Raw genomic sequence first — 20110 nt, 5'->3', positions numbered from 1 at the left:
GAGCAGGGAGCCCGATGCAGGGCTCCATCCCAGAGACCATGACCTGAGCCAAAGGCAGACACTTAACCAACTGAGCTACCCAGGTGCCCCAACTTAATGAGTCTTTGATTTTCCTAAAAAGATCAATTTTTCTTCATCCTTTTCCCTATTTGAGGCAGTTCTCAAAGGGATCCTCAGGGAGCCCTTATGGACACAGATATGCAGATTTTGTTTCAGTGAGAAATAGTTGAACGAAGCCACATTGTCAGATCTATGATGAGAAAATGGTGGTACTTTTGGAGGGATATAGTCACTAAAACTGAGACGTAGTTGTTGCTCTTGGATTTGGTAACTGAGAGGCCTGGTTCACACAGTGGAACTGAAGGCCTTGCCTTAGAGGCAATAAAAGGAATGATGAAAAAAAATAGTGGTAGGTCTTTAGGAAAAGTGAGCCCTTTTTCTAGTCTGTTCCTTGCATAAGAATAAAATTTGTACAGTATTTAATGGTTATGGTACCTAAAATGCTGGTTTTTAATGTGGAGACATTTTTGTCTTCCCATTGTTCATTCCATCGTTTCAGGTTCATCGGATACAGTCTGCGATCTGTTGGGAGCCAAGGGCAAAGACATTTTATATATTGGAGATCACATTTTTGGAGACATTTTAAAATCAAAGAAACGGCAAGGTTGGCGAACTTTCTTGGTGATTCCTGAACTTGCACAGGAGCTCCATGTCTGGACTGATAAGAGTGGTAAGGAGCCATTACTCTTACTTTTATATCCTGAGGACCAGCTGTGTATCAGGCCTCTTTAATGAACTCATTACTTTTTATGTGGGGAGAAAGGGGCAGAGGTAGTCCTAAGATATTTGAATACTTCCCTCTAGCCAGGTGTGGTGTAGAACTCCAGAATTTGAGGAAATAGGGGAGGTTATCTTGTTCCGCCTTCTTGAATTCCTTCCTAGTTAAGCATAGAATGTTGCTATCCTGAGTTATATTACTGTAGCAACTAAACTGTGAATTCCACTTTCCTCTGTGGTCCCATATTTTCCAACCACACCTTCTAGTTCCAGTCTCTGTCACGAGCCTGTATCAGTGATTTGGGGGCATTGATGGCTCTGAGTGGTAATGTCTTTTTTTTTTTTTCCCCTGCTCTTCTGAGAATGAGGCCAAATTGTATTCTCTGAACTGTATGCTGAATTGAGGTGTAGGTCTAGTTATGTAAAGATGTTTGACATGTAAGCTCTCCAGCTAGTCCTTGCTAGCATCACCCACAGCATGTGGAAAGGTACTGCCTCAGGTCCTGACCCCAGCTTTACTACTTAAGATCTTCACGCCCTTAGAAGTTTCTGAAACACCTTGTGCTTTAGTTTCCTCAGATGTGAAAATGAGGATAATACCTACTTCGTTGAGACTTAACTGGGGTGTAATGTGTGTAGAAAGAAAATACAGGTAACAGCCATGAGTTCCTCATCTGAGCCACAGAACCGAGAAGTTGATTTGCATGATTTTCATTTCTCCCAAAAATGATAAAATTTGTTATATACAGTAAATCCATTAGGGCTTAATTCTCTTTGGAGAAGCCAGGTTGAGAAAGACTGGAACACCTCGAAAGCATGCAACAGATACTGGCTGTTGCTTGTCCTTAGTGGCATTCTTGGGCTAGCTTTTCATCCCCATTTTCAACTTTCCACCTAGGAAATTCTGTAGATCTAGTTGATTTGGTTCTATTTCCTAGACTTGTGACTCCGGACACTTCATTTACTCCTCATTCTTTGATCTGAAAATGGAACGGCTAACAGATGTTTGCTACACACCAGAGATGGCATGTGAATTAGCACTTTGTAAGCTCAGAGTCTGCGTTCACTTGGAGAGTCGTAGCCAGCCGTGTTGAAATAGGAGGAAAGGCAGTTAAAGAAGAAATCATGGCTTTTATCTGCTGCCAGATCCCATACAGGGCAGGAGTGGGTTTTCCTGAAGTAGGAGAAGGAAGTCATTTTGTACACTCACCTGTAGCTTTACTTTTCCATCCTATCTGCAGCCTTTTAATTTAGTTCTAGCAGAAGTTTTAAACTGAATGCTTCTTTCCTTAAAACATTTTTCTTTTCCTTCCAAACTTTAGCACTTTTTGAAGAGCTTCAGAGCTTGGATATTTTCTTGGCTGAACTCTACAAGTAAGTTCTACACTTTCAAGACAAATATTTCTTCCCTAAAACCCCTCTACCTCTTTGGGAGTTAGCTAGGTGTAAGAGACATCTTTTCTAGAGATTTTTAGTGGAGTTTTCTTTTCATCTCCAGGCATCTTGACAGCAGCAGCAACGAGCGCCCAGACATTAGTTCCATCCAGAGACGTATTAAGGTATCCAAATGGAATTTGGGAGAAAACTTGGAAGATCAAGTTTTTCTTTTTATAGTTCTGTTATATATAGGGGTTGGCACATAGCTGGCACTCAGTAAATATTTGAATTCAATCCTTTCTCTCTTTTAGAAAGTAACTCATGACATGGACATGTGCTATGGGATGATGGGAAGCCTGTTTCGCAGTGGCTCCCGGCAGACCCTCTTTGCCAGTCAGGTGATGCGATATGCTGATCTCTATGCAGCGTCTTTCATCAACCTGCTGTATTATCCATTCAGCTACCTCTTCAGAGCTGCCCACGTCTTGGTGAGTTAATAGAGTCTTGGGCCAGTTATAATTAAGATACACTCTTAAGACTGAGATCTGCAGCCGGGTTTGTGGGGTGGCACAGGAGAGTTTGGGTCTTTTTTTTTTAATGTCTTCAAGTTTTATTTGTCAGAGCACAAGTAGGGGGAGCGGCAGGCAGAGGGAGAAGCAGGACCTTGGGATCATGACCTGAGCCGAAGGCAGATGCTTAACCAGCTGAGCCACCCAGTTGTTCCTGGGTCCGTCCTTTCTACTGCACAAAAGCCCATGAATAGGTTACATGGTTGCACAAAAGGCATCTCTGAGAAAGTAGGATCAAGATCAGATGTTAAAGGATATAACTTTACTCTGCAACGTACTACATTAAAAGTTTGAGTAGGGAAGATGTTCCTCTTTCATTAGCATTTATATAAAAACCGTGTTTCTCTTATTAGTGCTACTATATATGTACTGATCTGTAGTTTAGGACTTCTGTTTGCTGTGAATTATGAATCTTCTATCCCATCTTTTCTTGTTTCCGGCTGTAATGATCTGGACAGTTTTAAGGGTGGAAGAGGAGAAGGCGGCAGCTTGAGGTAGTTCTAGGAAGATGCTTCAGTATCGGAATGGGCTGGGCCTTTGATCAGGAGACACGCCTCTGCACAGCCACCTAACACACAGGAGAAGGAGGGGTGAGGATTTAGGAAACTGTTTTACTCCACTGGCTTTCTGAACCTCTGACTTTGTTCTAGATGCCTCATGAGTCAACGGTGGAACACACACATGTAGACATCAATGAAATGGAGTCCCCTCTTGCCACTCGGAACCGCACATCGGTTGATTTCAAAGATACCGACTACAAGCGGCACCAGTTGACGCGGTCAATTAGTGAGATTAAACCCCCCAACCTCTTCCCACTGGCTCCCCAGGAAATTACACACTGCCATGATGAAGATGATGATGAGGAGGAGGAAGAGGAAGAAGAATAAGGAGGAATAAGAACCAAAACTGAGCACCCATTAAACAAGCCTGGCAGGACTCACAGGAGCAAAGGATGGGTTCTAGCGGTGGGTGGGGGAGCTCTGTCAAAGGTACATCTGGAAGGTTTCTGAAGACTTTAAAATATTCTCATCATAGAGAGATACTTTTTAGTTTTGTTTGCACTCTTTGCAGATGGTTCAAATTGTAATGGAGTCTGTATTGAAAGCAAGCGAGGGGAAAGCCGGGCAGAACTGCATGAGGATGGCTCCATCGTGGCTTGTGACACCGTTTCCTTGTCTTGTTTCCTCAGTGTGCGCTGGATACACCTGGGGTGGTGGAGAGTCTCGGAGTGGAGCAAGGGTGATGGGAAGAGGTGATCCAAAATGATGTTGTGTTACAAATTGTGTTCTTACTCCAAAATCCATCCTGAAATTTTCAGTGCATCACATAGTATTGTATATCAGTGGAGAAATATATTGTTTCCATTATCAAATGTAGTCTTCTGTTAAGGCCAAGGTTCCTTTTATAAGCTTTGAAGCGTCCTCTGTGCCTCTGGGCAGACTGGGGGCTTTAGTGGCCTTGTGTAAGTATTTGGTTTGCTGTAGGGCTGGTCTGGAAGGCACTGCAGCGAGTGATTCTGTTTTGAGGTACAAGTCTTCATCTCTTACATTTTTTTTCCTTACATTTTTTTTGATAGCAGAAATGTATCAGAAACTGTCTTTTTCTCATCTGGGATCAATCTATAGAAAAAATTTAGCTGCAAGAGGGCAAAGGAGCAAGCCCTGTGAAAAGAAAAGGAGGAACCTCCTTCCATTATGAGTGAATTCCTTAGTTTGGGCCAGGGTGGACTGCTGAGCTCAAAGTCTAGCTTGAGAGGATGGGAAGAGGGCTCTGTAAGGTTAGAACCTTACTAGAGCACAGGGCACAATCAGTGTGAGTAAATTCCGAATCCCAGGAGAAATCACTTCTTGTTTTGAACCAGAATGGATCACTACTGTGTTCATTAGGGTATTAGTCCCACAGGTGCAGAGTGGCCTACAGCCGTTCCCGCAGTAGTGTAGACTTGTCCTTGACCCTTCAGACCTTCCTTCCGTTCTTACTGGTGAACACAGAGTGTAGATTAGCTGCTCTAGAATTCAATAAAGTATAATATTTCTAATACTGACTTTGACCCCTTCCTGTAGCAGAACTGTAGTAACTGTTGGTCTTCAGGCGGGTTTAGGTTTGGCTAGTGACACCAGGTTTGACATTCTCATAAAGGAAATAGTCTGGCATGCCTCGTAATGGTAACAGTACCTAAAGAGGTCTCAGCTTTTCTGTGGAAAGTTTTTTGGTATAGGACTGAGGTAAGGCTTTTTAAAAATGATTTTATAGGAAGGGAACACAGTTCAGTAACATAGCTAAGACTGTATTACCTTATCACGTTCAGTATATGGGCTTTACATTTAGTTATGTTAAGAAACATTCTAACTACTAGCCCTTAGGAATGTATACTACTTTAAAAGTAAATTCAGTTACTGGGGCACCTGGGCGGCTCAGTCGGTTGAATGGCCGCCTCTTGAGTTCAGCTCAGATCCTGATACCGGGCTGCATGCTCAGTGGGGAGTCCGCTTGAGATTCTCTCCTTCTGCCCCTCCCCTGCACTTGCATTGTACGCCCTCAAATAAGTCCTAAAAATAAAAATAATTAGGTTACAAATGCTATTACAACTAGCACTTAAATACTGTCCCCATTTTAGAGATTATGTTTGTGGTTCCCCCAGCTATTATTCAAGATGGGGTTGTTGCTCAGGGCCTAACTTCTCATAGTACATTTACATATTTTCCCTTTTAGAGCAAGGACCATCATGAGCACTTTGCTTTTAATTTACCACACTTTTCATATTGTGTTATCCACACAAGATCTTATCTTTTAAGAGTTTCTTTTTAGCCACATGTCTGACAGTGGATCCAAAGATCGAGAAGTAAAAAGCACCAAATTGGAAGAATTCTACTGCTGGTCACAGCTTTCTTCAGGACTACCTAAATCTATTTTCAAGAGCTAGGATTCCATAAGTATCTAAGAAATCAGAGCAGGGTGTTGCTTCTCTGCATATTATTCCTGTTAGAAGAGCATGCTAGGAAATTAGGTGGTCCAGGGGCAGGCATTCAGGGCAGTGGTGTCGGGTTTGCTAAAATATGAAAGGGAGTTTCTCTGTTGCCAACAGTTATGGAAGCGGAACTAAATGTCTCTGTTTCAGACTGAGTCCATGTTAGACTATGAGAACACGGATTTTCCAACTCTTCAAAATCTCTTCCCTGGGCATTTGAAAAGCACCAGACACCCCTTCTGGGGTGCTAGACTCAACTCTCAATCTTAGGCAGGTACAGGGTTGACAGGGACCCTGCCATACCCAGCAGGTGGCCACAGCCCTGCTGGGTTCCCTTTGTAAGAGGACTTAATGCCAGTTATCTCTACAAAGATGGTCAGTATATTTAGAAAAACTAAAGCCAAGAAAGTTTAGTATTCTGTTAGACCTTAAATTTTCACCAACTATAAGCATATAGCTCTACTGAGACCTAAAATAAGAAAGCAAGCCCTTTGAGCTACCCTTTCTAAGGTGCTTTTAGAAGTGCTTCTTAATAGAACTAGAATAACTTAGAGCTACAAATCCCTTAGTCCTGTTACTGGTTCCAAGCAGTTACTTTAAAAAGCCACTTGCAGTGACATGTCAGACTTAAAAGTACTTTGTTCATGTTTAGATATTTCTAAATCAGATTTATTTATTCAAGAAATATTTTGTCAACAACTTTAAAGCCCTGAAGTTTTTCCAAGGCTGCCAGAGCATTTAAAAATACTCGTATTCACCACAAATAGCCTGAGATAAGTAAGTGCATATCTAAGTCTGCACAAAGGGTGGGAGCCTTGTACACATTCCGTGTTATGGAAAATATTTAACCTTTCTTTGATGGTGGGAAAAATGTTAACTGTGGTCCAGCTATTGCCTTAACCATCAATGGCTCAATTCCTCACTTGGCTTAGAAGTTTCTGTCTCAGTACTTGGGTTTCTCATGATGTTTTTATCTTGGTGACTGGAGATGAGGGCACTTCTCAGCATTTTTTCTCAAATGGAACAACTTCGAATGATACACAACTTTGGGAGGCCCTTAGAATGAAATCTCTACCATGGAGCTACCAAGCAGCCTTAAAAACAGAAGAGAAATGACACACTCCCACCAAACAGAAGGGGGGACTCGCATAGCAGCCAGGAAGCAGAACCAGGTGACTTCCAGTAAAACCCACAGCAGCCCATCCTCCACCTCCACTAACGTCACCCAGCATTTCACACTGTCCTCTCACTACCGAGCATGTAGGAAAAGAGCAAGTCCTCTAAAAAAAAAAACAACACAGCATTCGTTTAGAGTGAACAACGCATCTTTTTTCTGTAACCGGCAATCTCACCCATTTTTTTCCTGTCATCAGACACAGTAGCTTCATTCCAAAGCCACAGCAGTCTGACTTGTTCCAACAAAGATATGCCATTTCAAAAATATATGCAGTCTTTTAAAGTTCCTCTGAAGACCTCTTGCACAAAAAAGTCCTCCCAATGAAACACAACATTTTATCTCAAGCTTGCTGACTCTGTTACTATAAGTCTAAGTACTTTATATTTTCTAATTTACACCAGTTTTTGGTCTGGTCTGTGTTTCTTCCTACAAAGTAAGATCCCTTTGCCTTATTTTGTTACTAGGAAAAAAAAAAAGATTAGACATTGTTTCATGAATCATATTAGCACAAAGAGGTCCCCAAATGGTCTGCTCTCCCATTAAGCTCTTCCCAAATCCATGCCTGGCGGGGCCTATAAACAGGCCTGAAGAGTCTGGGCCAAGATAAACTTCACCAACAGGCACTGGAGCCCAAGTGGCTGAGTGCACGTTCTTCCCGTGAAAAACAGCAATAGTCCTTCTGAGTCTCACAAGTTCCTGAGATACTTGGAAGTATGTCCAGCAAAACTTTCCAACACCAAAAAAAAAAAAAAAGAAAGAAAGAAAAGTAAAGTTCATCAAGTCTTTCTTTGAGGGAGGGTTCTCACCAGAGGTAATCGGACTTGTGGGTATGGTATTTTGAAGAAAGTGACTTCATTTTTGGACTCACTGCCCTCAAGTCCATGATGCAGCAGAATTGTAGAAAGGAAGCTCACTCAGTCTAAACATTCCCATCCTGTGTTGGCCTACTGTTGAGCACTTCATGATCCCAAATCTCGCAGGAAAAGCACTTTGACAAGTCCTGCAATGTCACCTTGTATCCTTAGGCCTTAGAGTCATCCACTGGGGGGCGGCATGCCACCAGAATGTCAGAGGAAGGGTCCCATAAACCATTCCTTTAGTTTTGGGATATAGGAGCACAAATGTGAGGATCTTGAGGGGAAAATGGTGAAACAGCCTTACGAAAAAAACCAAAAACAAAACGAGTTCATCAGCCATCTAATCTAATTCAATTTTTTTGGTTCTGCTAAAGAACTGTCCCTCTTAAATAAACTGCATTACTTTAAAAATATATAAAAAGTTTTCGGAATTCAACTCCAGGTACCAGTCATTTTCTCTACAAGACTCTGGTCAGTCACACTTCGCATCCTCAGAAGTGTGGAGTTGACAAGAAGTGCCGGGAACACAACTGGTTGTATCAAATAGGAACCCCAGAGCTTTCTTCCTGATAAAGCTTAGTGAAGAACAGACACATGGGCACCCCACAATACAGATGGAAAGCTTAGGAAAATCTCATCTTAAACAGCAGGAAAAATCACCTCTACTTGTCTTGGGGAATTTTCTGATTTGAACTCAGGACTCATCTGGACAAAATGAATAAAGCAGGAAAAACAACAAAAAGAGGCACGGTTAGGACTTGATGTGTTGGACAGAGAATTCCTTCCCTGGCCCTGCTTGCTGCTTTCTTCTCGGCTTCTGAGGAAAGCAAACAGGCTCCTAAGAAGTTAACACTTGACTGGAATACAGATCTCTACTCCATTCTACTTTCAAGAAATGGGGGGTAATGATGGGAGAGGGGGGCGTGATGATTAGGTCAGGCATGTCTCAAAGCCAGTCTTGCCCGCAGTTCTTCACTGAACTGTCTCCATCCACAGGGCAAGTGTAAGTCAACCAGACTGCAGACATCGTGGTTAATCCACACAGCAGGGGAAATAAGGGACCAGTCACCAAGAGCGCGATCCTCTGCGGAATGTAAAATAGAGACAAAGAGTGGAGGGGAAAAAGGATTCCCGAAAGACGTGATCTAGGGCTACATCACAAAGGGGCTGGGAAGCTACACCAGAAGATTTGCAGGGTCTGGTAGCACCGGAGGGATGCAGATAAGAAGGAACCCAGAAGACTTGAAAAGCAGTGCTGACAGAAGAGGAAGGGGACCCCAACACTGGCTCATCGGGGAAGGTGGATGCCCACCGCGTCCTCAAGAGCATCTCAACACGACTCCCCACACCTGGGCCGACGTGTTTAACTTGAGAGTGAACCCACTTTGCCGGCTACCACACCCATCTCCTAGGCTTCACAGAGCAGGGGACCTACAGGGCCGAACTCCTCTTCAGGAGCCAGCGGAGAGGCTGGAAGGAGGCCTCTGGTCTCGCCTAGGAAAAAAACAGCTTGGCTGTTTGCCCAGCTGATCTGTGTGCTGTTAGTGACTGAGCGGCAAATGTGGGACAATTTGAGGGGATGCCCTCAGGGTCCTTAACTAAAATGCTTTGGCAGGACTCTCATTCTTGCAAAGGAGAACACCCCCCAGGGAACTGGTGGTACCAGACTCCAAGGCAGAGGTGGAGGCACAGTGCTAGCTTCCCTCTCTTGCTACAGAAGACTCTATGGTGTGTGTCCGAAGAGACACCCTGCTGTGTTGCCATGCCGACAACCAATCCCAGCCTTGTCACCAGGACAGCCGTGCTATTGGGCAGGGGACTGAGGTCGGTGGGGTGGTGTATAGTGGGAAGGGGGAAGGGAACACACATCCGCTGGCAGGGTGAACAGAAAATCATCCTTTATCTAAATAGAATAATAGAAATGAACAAAAAAACCTTTTAAAACAATCACAAAATTTACAAATAAATTGGTACAAAATAAATAGGAGAGATTGTAAATCTACAACATCATTTGAATTATAAAATGCATTCATTATGACAATCAGCTCATGAAACCTATACATGTCATTTGTGCTTCTTTAGGTTTATGCACACAGCTCTGAATACTGTGTTCGGGAAACTTCACTGCTGAAAAGCATGAAATGTACACTATGACACAGTAAAGGCTGAGGAGGAAGAAAATCAGACACAGAGCGGGGTCTTATCTGAGGGCCAAGGCAATGCTGGCACTGGGCCTCAAAACCATGAAAAGGCCTCTTAGAAGCCCTGATGGGGAGGCAGCTTCCATGGTCCCGAGAGATGGATTCTGTAATCCAAGGTGGGAATTTAGAGGCCATCACTGTTGTGGGGCCAGTTTGCCAACCTGGCTTGGGAGGCTGGGAGTGAGGAAGAAAGGTTCTGGTCTCACAACCATGCTGTACCGTTACAGAGAATAGACCCCGTGACCAGGAAGCAACCTCTAAAGTATTTCACGGAGGTACTTGAGAGCCCTGCCATAACGTAGGAGACCTGCCTCCATCCTCATCCCAAACACTAGTCCGTCGGGAAGAGTGGTGCGCCCAATAAAAAGGGGCCAGGGATGCTAGGATCGACGTAAGAGCAGCAACCTCTTTATGACAAAAACAAAGAAAACCACTGCCTTCTCCCCCACTTTAAGGGACAAGAGAACCCTAGGCTCCATAGATGAGGGGCTCTAGGAAATACCTTCGTCACAATGTACTAACAGTAGAGGCATATGTACATAATAAATAATAATATAAAATAAAGCATATACATTTGTAGATTTAAAAGACTCCAGAAATAAGAGAAGTCAACGGACTGATAACACTCCACCTTCACAGTAGACTTCAGACATGGACACACGGAATAACAAATCAGAAGCTAGGCTGGAGCTCTCGGGGGAATGAGAGTCCTGAGACCTTATTCCTTCTCACTCCTTTCTGCTCTGGGAGCCTGAGACCAGCTCTGGATACCAAGGGGCCTGGACCTTCAGCAAAAAGGGAAGGCACCAAAACCCCACTAGGTCTATATAAGAATTCTCTCCAAGGTAACCCTGAAGAAGAATCTGGCCCCCAAAGCATCACTTCCCAAGGGAATCCGTGCTGGTCAGATGTGGGCAAATGCCAGAAGATACCCTGTCAGGCAAGGCAAGCCATTCTTCCAGTTCATGTTTAAATTCTACCTAAGTGGGTATTCAAACTCAAAGACCTGTACTAACTCAAGTCTTTCTTATAGTACATGTTGGAGCTGTGTACATAAAAACCTTGGTATACAAAGTCCTAGAACTTCACTCTCTTGCTACTAGAACCTTTATGTCTCTGTTGCTTCAAGTACAGTCTGGTATTTCCCATCAAAAGATATTTACAACAATTCTAGTGAAAGGAGGTCAGTGGCTCTAGCACACAGAGATAGAAAGCTTACTTGTGCTGAGCCAACCGCAAAGGTCTAAGAAGCCAAGAAAGTCCCCAGTCCAAGATGGCGGGAGGAAAGCTGTTCCAAGCCCTGCAGTTGCTAAGAACTGCCATCACCTCCTTCTGTCCCTTGGACTGACCAGGGACTCTGGAACCTTCAGACAGGGCAGGACAACCAGCAAGTAAGCATTCACTGCAGGAAAAAGCCTTGAGGGACAGTGACATCAGCAAACTTGGCAAGGGTACACCACTCACCCTCAGATGGAGGCAAATGAACCTCATCTTAGAGTTCTCTGAACTCATCTCTCTTCAGCCCACTTGAATACAAAAGAAATACAAAAAGATAAAACATCTGTAAATGGCCCTGAGATATAAAAATCCACTGAGTAGGTTGCTCATTGATAAATTTACATCGGAAAGTTTCTGACTCATCCCAAACCATTTTCATACTTAATTCTCTAAATCCCTCCTAATTCTGGATTAATCTACAACTCACACCGAGGTCCTTCCTTGCTGGGCAGAAACGCCACTAGCCCAGAGCCTTCAGTGGAACCAAAGCCAACCCAGAAACTGTGTCCTCAGAAACCACATTGGCGCCCCAGAAGCCTCCACACCCTGACTTGCCAGCTCCATCAACCCCCTGCAAGAAAAGCCCGTCTCTGGGGTCAAAACCGACAGGGCAGTTGTTCCTGTTGCTCCCACCGTCAGAGAACCCGGGTCATGCAGTGTGTGCTAAGCCAGGCAACCCTGGCAGCTGCTGCTTTGTTAAGCCCCCTTCTTGCCCCAGCCCAGGTCAGTCTTTTGCTGGGGCTCCCCACTGGCAAACCCTGGAGGAATCTTGGGAGCCTGGCCCAGGACAGGCAAAGAGGGCCACAGATCGCTGGCGGGTTTTCAGAAGATGCGGGCGTTAGGATTTGCTCTGATTTCTGACCACCTAGGACAAAGGCTCCAGCCGCCAGGGCCTCCTTCAGTCTGCTCCTCAACCTGAGAGAGTTTGAGAGCAGAAGTCTGTGGTCCCTGCTTAGCCCAAATTCCTATTACTTCCATTCCTAGCGAAAATGTAGTTCTACTTGTCTCTACCAGTATCTTCCTGGACTTGGAAAAGCTGGTTCTTCAGTCAGATGGTACTGGGGATAGCACAGGTAAGTAGTCTATTCACAGTTCATGTTCCATATTCATGTGGAGTTCTGCATTTAGCCTTTGCACAGAAGTTCCTTAAAATAACATTAGAAGATGGCATGGTGCCCTACTTCCTCCCACGTGGGGAAGGAAGAGAGAGCACCAAGCTCTCCTCCGTTAGGTGAGGGAGGGAGGGAGGGAAGAACAGAGTAAAGTGGTGTGCCCTTTGAAATGCAAATCATGTAAGAGCCAAGACTTAAACTAGTTGACTAGCACCCCAATATCCATGTACATACAAATCTTAATGTTGTTTTCCTAAAAGTTTAAATATATGATTTTTGATTTGCCTGAAGAATACACAGAATAGAAAGAACCTGTAGGGAGTAGGGGGGAAAAAATCCCCTCACTTATAAAGACAGAGCCCACTGTCCTCGGAACGTATGGATACTAGGGACCCAGTTTCCGGTGGAACCTTTGGAATGCTACAGTGGCCGGAAGCAGGAGGAGGCCCTGTCTGGTCCCACAGAGCCAGGGTTCAAAGCAGGGGCCACGGAAGCCACTGCAGACAGGCGCTGGGTGTGATAACGGGGGGGCTCCAGCAGCATTCAAGACCCCAGCACCCGCCTCTGCTCCACAGCCCAGCCGCCTCCACACTTATAGAGCCAGCAGCTCCAGGACAGGATGATGGAGTCATGGTGCAATTTTAAGAACTGGCCACTGCACGTGGAGATCTCAATATTTGATGGGCTTTCTCTGCCGGACCCCACCCCCTTCACAGACACAGGGCTGCACAGAACTTCTAAGCCAAAGTCATCGTGCTGCCCGGTGAAGCCACGAGCCAGCATTTCTCCTTCGACGGCCTGAAGGTAGTTCCAGAGGGAAAGTAGGGCCTGGGAGAAGAATCTGATCAACCTGTTCACTCAAGACAGTGAGTGTGATCTGAAGGGTCTTGAGCTTCCCCCAAAGTGGATGGAATTACAGCCAGGAATTGCTTTCAATTCCCTGTTGTTATAAAATATGAATAATCCAAGGTAAAGAGTGGTGTGGAGAAAATAAATACCATCTTGGGAGGCTAAAATTTCGTCCTCTAGGAGTCCCCCTGCCAGCACTTCTCAGCAGACATCTCCAAAAGCCGCCACATCGAGTGGGTACAAGCGTGGGGACGAGTTCTCGGCTTCGCACTCAGGTCAAGGAGCCAGCAGCTGGAATCCCTGCCTCTCACAGAGCTTTAGGATTCACAAAGGAAAGGGGGAGGGCCTCTGAAAAAGATCCAACACACTAACTCTGATTCCAGAAGCTCCTTCCAGGAGCAAGGCACCGTGAGATGGCCATGTATGGAAAAGCAGATCAGTGGAGAGAGGCTGGGGGCAGGGGGTGTGGAGATCCTGCAAGTCAGAGGAACCACAGTGTGGCAGGCCAGGCTCCACCAAACCACCAGGAAGGCCAGCGTCATCCACACCCGGAGTAGGAGTGTGGTTGTTGGGGATCACTCCTCTTGCGAGACCCAGGGTTCACTTCCTTAGTGGGAACGCTCGTTTCTAAGCGCCCTGGGGATAGTCCCTGTTCCCACGCCGCATGGGGGCTGTGCTCAGCTAGATGCATCTTAGAAGCTGAAAACTTTTAACTTGGATGGATCTGTTTCTAGAAGGGGAAGCTCGCTGTGTGGGGTCTCACTAACATTAAGCCACGGAACAGCAGGGGCTCCATCCAGTGCACGCGGCAGGTGGGGGGCCAGCAGCTTCCCACTCAACACCCTTAGGGGGTGACCCTGTGACCCTCTCTAAGGGGCATGGCACCCGATGAGGAAGATCCTCCAGGATGGACATCCTGGAGCAAATACTGTGGTAAACGTGCCTATGACACTGGAGCCACCAAGCCCGGCATGTTGTTGGTGACTCCCCAACCCCAGCTCCCGTCCGCCCAGAGCCCAACCTGGGGGACACATTCCTACCTTGAGGAGGGAGAAGGAAACTGCTACTTGGTCCGGGGCCTCCCCTCGATGAGTGAGCCCCAGTGGAGAAAATGCTATCTTCTCGGCCAGTGACTAGAGGCGGCACGGAGCAGCCTTCCTACCCGCACAAGGCGGCCAGTATGACCTCAGCTCAGGAATTCAGTGTACCAACGACCGCTGCCAACAGAATGCACATATCCCTCGGGCTAACGCTTCAAACAGGTAAGAGAGTTAAGAACTCGGTCACTCGAGAAGTACCGCCTGACATTAATTTCACTACACGTGATGAACTTGGTATTAAAATAAGGCGGAGACACACACGAAATGGCCACAACACACATTTGGTTTCTGAATCCCTGTTTGGGGCCAAACCGACCCGGGGCTAGACAGGCAGCCTCCCCGGCGTGGGCTGCATCTGAGGTGGGAGGCACAGAGGTCCTCGGGCGAGGAACACAGCACAGCCACCGCTGGGCCCTAGGAGCCCAGGGACAGAGGGGAAGAGGGACAGTGAGCTCCCTGGGAGGAGGGGCAGGGGCTGGCAGTCCCCAAAGTTCCCTCCTTTAAACACCTGGGTCTGGAAACGCCTTCTGGGCTCAGAGCACAGCTGGCCGGGCCCAACTCCTTTCTGGACAATGACAGACTTCCCAGTGGGGAAAGGGAGGAGCTTGAACTCCGTACCACACGGTTACTCAAAGGCCCTGTGGAAGATTTCCATTTGGCATCTGTGTAGCAGCATCCTGGGTCAACAAGAGCAAGGACAGGGAGGTGGGTGGCAGCGCTCTGGAGGCTGGGGCGCTGGGCTGGGGAGGCGGCCTGGCCGGGCCGGAGAATCCAGGCTGGAGGAATTGCGGGATGAAGTCACCTTGCCTCTTGCCAATGATAAACCATGGGTTTCAAATTCATTAACATTCATTTTGGTGATAAAAATTCCTTAGAGTAGGAAGCAAAAAAAAAAAAAAAAAATCACATTCCAAGCCAATGTTAAACCTTTCTGAGGGAAAGGGACACGGTTAGACATTAACTTAAAACAACACTGAGCTCACGGAGGCGACGAGGCCCCACACAGGCTCCGCCCCACAGTGGGACAGACTTGGCAGGTCCGCAGCCACAGTTTTCCTCATTCATCCTTCAAGTTCCACAGCGACACCCACTGGGCACGGAGCAGGCGTGCCCCTCCCGGGGAGGCAGCGAGTCCCTTCAGGTCCCATCACGGAGTCACGGCAGAGTTCAGACAGAACAACGTAAAACTCTGCAAAAGACACTGTTTGAAAACATGATCTCTTGGGGAAAAAAATTAATAAACGGCCACAATTTCCAACTTCATGCAAACTGAGGAAGGAGGAGAGTGAATAAAGATAAAAGGTACAACTGAAAAAATAAACATGATTCTATTTGGGTGGAAGAAGTTCATCTCCAAAAATCTCGAATGCCACGCCCGAGCCGTTGATGTCACACCTCTCGTTTCCGCTCCTGCCCTCACCATCCTCCGCCGCTGCTTCCGGGAAGGGGACAAAGTCTTTGGTCTCAGGATGTTGCGGGAGGCAGCATGGCACACAAGCTCACACTAATGGGATTCACGGTCAGCTGGCCTGGGGCCTTGGGAGTGGGGGGTGAGGGGCTGCGGGGGGGCGCCCTAGATGGCCCCTTCGCTGTGCAGGCTGTGGTTGGCTTTGCTGTGTGTCACACAGTTCTGTTCGTTGAGCAGGTTGGCGGTCTCGTCTGGCAACCCGTCGTGCAGCTCCGTAAGAGTCAATTCAATTTTAGTGTTTTCACTGTCTGAAGACTGAGGAGTTTTGTCCATCCGGGATGCCATCAAGGCATTTTGGTATTGCTGTCTCGAGATCTGGGGCCAGAAGATGGTACGGAAGACAAACCAAGAGAACGCTTATTTTTAGAGGTTCCTGTCTCGACCTCGTATTACATATTAAAGTCCCCCGGAGGGCCTGCTTCGTTTTTCTAGGAAAATTTCACTCTCAAATATAAACTGAGCCACTTTTCAAGTTCGAGTGGACTCTGGCGAACAAGTCAGTTTTCACTGATAGAAGCCATGCCCAAGTTTTCGTCCCGCAATCTCACAGAGACTGGAAGATGGAGATAGGCTTCCATCAGCTGAAGCTGGCTCGTTCTTCGGTTCAGAAGATGTCTCTATTCCAGACTAAGACAAGAACCCTGTCTCGGGGGTCCCCACCTCAGCAAGTCTTCAGGGTCTCGGATCTTAGCCCTTCCGGACTGCCCCGACTCAGGAGAGTCAGAGCTCATGAAGACTTGCTGAAAAGGGTTTATTCTTTTTCTTTCTCCAGCTCTCACACCTGACATGGCAGCCATTCTGACAAAGCCAGAGAGACGAATGTTCTCCCGGGCCTACGTCTCGGTTGGGTGCAGGAGCCGGAGGTGGGACACCCAAGTGACAAAGGGAGAGCCCGGGGCAGGGCTGGGGCGCCGGACAGCTTGCTGTGGAAGGTCACCCCCAGCAGCCAGGCCCAGCCAACCCATGCGCTCTCCTCTTACCTTCACAAACTGAAGGTCGGAAAGGGCCCGCACGGAGTAGTCAGGGATGTAGACTTGGAGGAACGAAGAGTTGAGCTGATTATTGCTGCTCCCCAGGGTCGGCGTTACGGCATCAATCCGGTCACTTCGGCTCAGAGAGTCTGAGTGGTTCAAAGCACAGGGACGAGGAGGCGACTTGTTTTCACCTGGAAAAGGAGAAAGTGAAGCCCAGAACCTATTAAGTGAGGTAGAGAGAACCAACAATGTCGGCTATTAACTTTCCAAATAATAAAAAGTAGTAATTAACAGACCAGTTCAATCAACTTATACCAGACACCCGAGCACCGGACAGCTCACCACCTAGAGGGTTCTGCCCCCCAAAACCTCGTCAGCCCGGGGTCTCTTCAGTTCCTCGGGACACAGAAAGAACTGAAGAGACACAGAAGCTCCCGGAGAGAAAACATGGGGCAAGGGAGGGCAGCACTTTGTTATTTTGCCAGAAGCAAAAGCAAAGTACTCTGGAGAATGTCTGTAAATCATTATGTGTATTAAAGGGATCAAAAGAGTTCTCTAAAGAGTTCTGTCTGCTCATTCCATAACCCACCCGCCAGCTGAACCTATTATCTTTGTCCCCGACCCCCACGAAATCCCCAGCAGGCAGCCCGGGGGTCTCAGCAGATCAGGAACACCAAACTCTTAAAAGCTCTTAAAAGGCTTAAGGGACCATCGGTGCAGGGGGAGTCCTTGACGGGATGGACCGTGTCCGTTTGTCCGTTAAAACAAAGTGCAAGGAAACTCAATGAGTCTAGGGCTGCTGCTCTCAGAGGCAGCTCCTCACACCCATTTTTGTTGAAAATAAAACTCACCCCACCCTCGTCAAAGCATCTTCCATTTTTGCTTTCCCAATTGAATCTATGCCACATATATTAAGGGGGTGTTCACACTGGACAGGCGCTGGCCTGCATAATGTCACAGGACTGGAGGGAACCAGTTCTGATGGAGATCAGGCCCATCCGTCTTCGCAATACGCCCCTGACCGATACACCCACAGAGGAGCTGGCCCTCGGCTGGTCCTGCCCTTCAACTCCTCTACATCGCTCATCATGCCTGTGAAAATCACCGCCTCAGACTGACATGGCTGGCGGTCCCTCCCTCCCCTCAGACTGACATGGCGGTCTCTCCCTCTGCTCCTAGAGTTCCACTGAGGGACCACCACTCCTGCGCTGCTTGAAGGAGCCCTGAAAAGCCTGGAGGTAGCTGTGTTCTCCTTCGGCCTCTTCTTGTCCAGCCAAATACTTTGGCATCCTTCCTGTCATAAATGTCCCTCTTAAAATAGGACGACCAGAACAAAACATGGTAAGTACTCCGTGAACTTCACAGGGAGCGCTCCCTTTCTCCTAAAACTGCCACAGCACAACTTCTACTATCTTGTCTGACTTTCTACTGCTCAGAATTAAACTCAGAGTAGCCATTCCTCTGGTTGCTTCCACTTATCTTCTGAGAGAAAAAGGCAAATGAATAATTTATCACGTTTTCTCTTGGCAGAAGGGAACTTTGATCAGATGACCCAACTCTGTAAAACATCGGTATTAGTTCCCGCCTCATCAAGTCTGAGGAGGATTCCAAAGGGGAGAACGTATAAAGTGCTTAGCACAACACCTGACACCTCACAAATATCCCATCAAGAAGCCTCGTTAACATTGTTCTACTTCCTGTTTGCCTCATCCCCGTCTCTCCACTAGGCGCCCACCCTCAGGTCCGAGCCTTTCTATATGTGTGAGAGCATCACTCTGGTCGACAGATGGAAACGTTCTTTGAAACAAGGACCCCACTGTATCCCTGGGGTCCCCAAATCACATCACCATTTCTATGGACAGTGTTTACTTCTGTGTGTTACAATGTAAAGGTTTAAAAACCCAAACGTTCCAAGGGCTCTCTGCTTACTAATCAGACTACATCTGCACGCAGACGGCAGACGCCTTACTTCTGAGTCTCCTGCTCTTTCCTCCCAAATAGGATTACAGGGTAGTTTCTCTGGTTTCCCCAAGGTATCTAGACTCCTAGTCTGTTTCCTCTCAACCCACTGCCCTCTGGTTTTGCGAGAGGAGCCCCTGCCTTTGCCAGGAACCCACAGCCCAGCATTCCAGCCACAGTCTGGGGAGGCAGACCCTGTTTTCTGGGACCCCCTTCTGCAGCAGTGAGTGTGACAGGGACCTAGTGCGACCAGCCTTTTGTCGACACACAGGAAGACCGAGGAGAATAAAGACTTTAAGTGGCCAGCCCCCCGTTCGGGTCATATTTTGCAGCCAAGTTAATGTGCTAAATTTTAATAATAATTATAATTTTTAAATGTCCAATTTTAATTCCTCTTATGCCTTCTTAGCATGTTTTTTTCCTGCTTTTTAGTTACTTCACCTAGGAATGCTTCTTTTTTATGAGTAAGCCAGAAAGATACTGTAAAGAAACATTCCCAGCCCCCTCCATCGGAACCACCAAGCATCGTTTGGAATAGGCTGGAAATCACCGGTTTTGTTCAACCGCCACTTATTGTAATGCCAGCATCTTGAAGGCCTGGACCTAAAAAATTGTTTATTTATTTATTTATTTGGGGATCAGAAAGAGAAATCTAAGAAATCTCTAGTTCCATGGAAAAAGTAAAACACAAATGACATTTCATGAGTGTCACCCAAAAGCCACTCTTCTTCAGCATCTGTGATGTTTTAAACGGGTAGCAGATACCGGCAAACCGAACGGGGAGAAAAAACACCAACATACCTACGTATACACAAATGCGTATTTCTGTGCATACGTGTGTGTGTTGTGGGCACAGACAGGTCTGCCCCACCAGCTGGTTTGATTCACACAGGCCTATAAATAAGATCTTATCCCCACACCCCGCAAGCTTTTTCAGAGCAAAGACTTGAGGGAACAGTAGCTTCTTTCTAGGGAAAGTCTTGTCTGTTTTACAAAATATCAGCATTCGAGAATTCTGCTGAACCTGGATTAGGAAACGCCAACTTCATGAGATGTGAAGATAGAAGCTGTGTGGAACATAATAAACACAGAAAACCTGTACCACCGAAAGCTCGGCAATTTTAATTAAAGAAAGATTAAACCTTTGCCTTTCTTTCTGGCTGGTGGACGTTATTAGGCAGGCAGGACCCAATCCTCGTGCAGGGTGGGCACCCGACAGCCGGTGGCAGGGAATGTGCACAGCACCAGGTGGGGGGTGCAGGAGGAGTTGGGGGGGCCCCCTGCCTCATGAGGCATGGACGCAAGTACCCCATTCACACGGCTGCTGGGACAAAGACTCAAGGAGCAGAACCAAGAACATCGGGGCCTCTGCAAGTGCTGGACGCCCTGACTTGGTGGAGGTCCAAGAACCTAGAGCAGCCCCCTTGTGCTGCCCTGGAAACCC

General features: G+C 46.9%; 2 protein-coding genes across 10 annotated transcripts in view; one reads left to right on the top strand and one right to left on the bottom strand.

Moving 5' to 3' along the window:
• The window catches only part of NT5C2 (5'-nucleotidase, cytosolic II), an 86773-nt gene extending 82655 nt beyond the window's left edge, over positions 1-4118 (top strand). For all 6 annotated transcript variants that reach the window (XM_032313650.1, XM_032313649.1, XM_032313651.1 and 3 more), the window contains 5 exons: positions 560-730; positions 2100-2151; positions 2276-2336; positions 2466-2642; positions 3374-4118. In XM_032313650.1, coding sequence (XP_032169541.1) covers positions 560-730; positions 2100-2151; positions 2276-2336; positions 2466-2642; positions 3374-3610 — 698 coding nt within the window. In that variant the 3' untranslated portion in view covers positions 3611-4118. The remainder of the gene's footprint in view (positions 1-559; positions 731-2099; positions 2152-2275; positions 2337-2465; positions 2643-3373) is intronic.
• The window catches only part of CNNM2 (cyclin and CBS domain divalent metal cation transport mediator 2), a 154921-nt gene continuing 137609 nt past the window's right edge, over positions 2799-20110 (bottom strand). For 2 of the 4 annotated variants that reach the window (XM_032313644.1, XM_032313645.1), the window contains 2 exons: positions 16714-16898; positions 5217-16048 (listed from right to left, as the gene is read on the bottom strand). In XM_032313644.1, coding sequence (XP_032169535.1) covers positions 15839-16048; positions 16714-16898 — 395 coding nt within the window. In that variant the 3' untranslated portion in view covers positions 5217-15838. Of the gene's footprint in view, positions 3292-5216; positions 16049-16713; positions 16899-20110 lie in introns of those variants that run through there. The other 2 variants (XR_004278842.1, XM_032313646.1) reach the window with 2 other exon arrangements.

The sequence above is a fragment of the Mustela erminea genome, chromosome 14, assembly GCF_009829155.1.
Source record: "Mustela erminea isolate mMusErm1 chromosome 14, mMusErm1.Pri, whole genome shotgun sequence".
Classification (NCBI taxonomy): domain Eukaryota; kingdom Metazoa; phylum Chordata; class Mammalia; order Carnivora; family Mustelidae; genus Mustela; species Mustela erminea.
The sequence above is the reverse complement of the archived record's forward strand: the minus strand, read 5'-3'. Positions and strand labels throughout refer to the sequence as shown.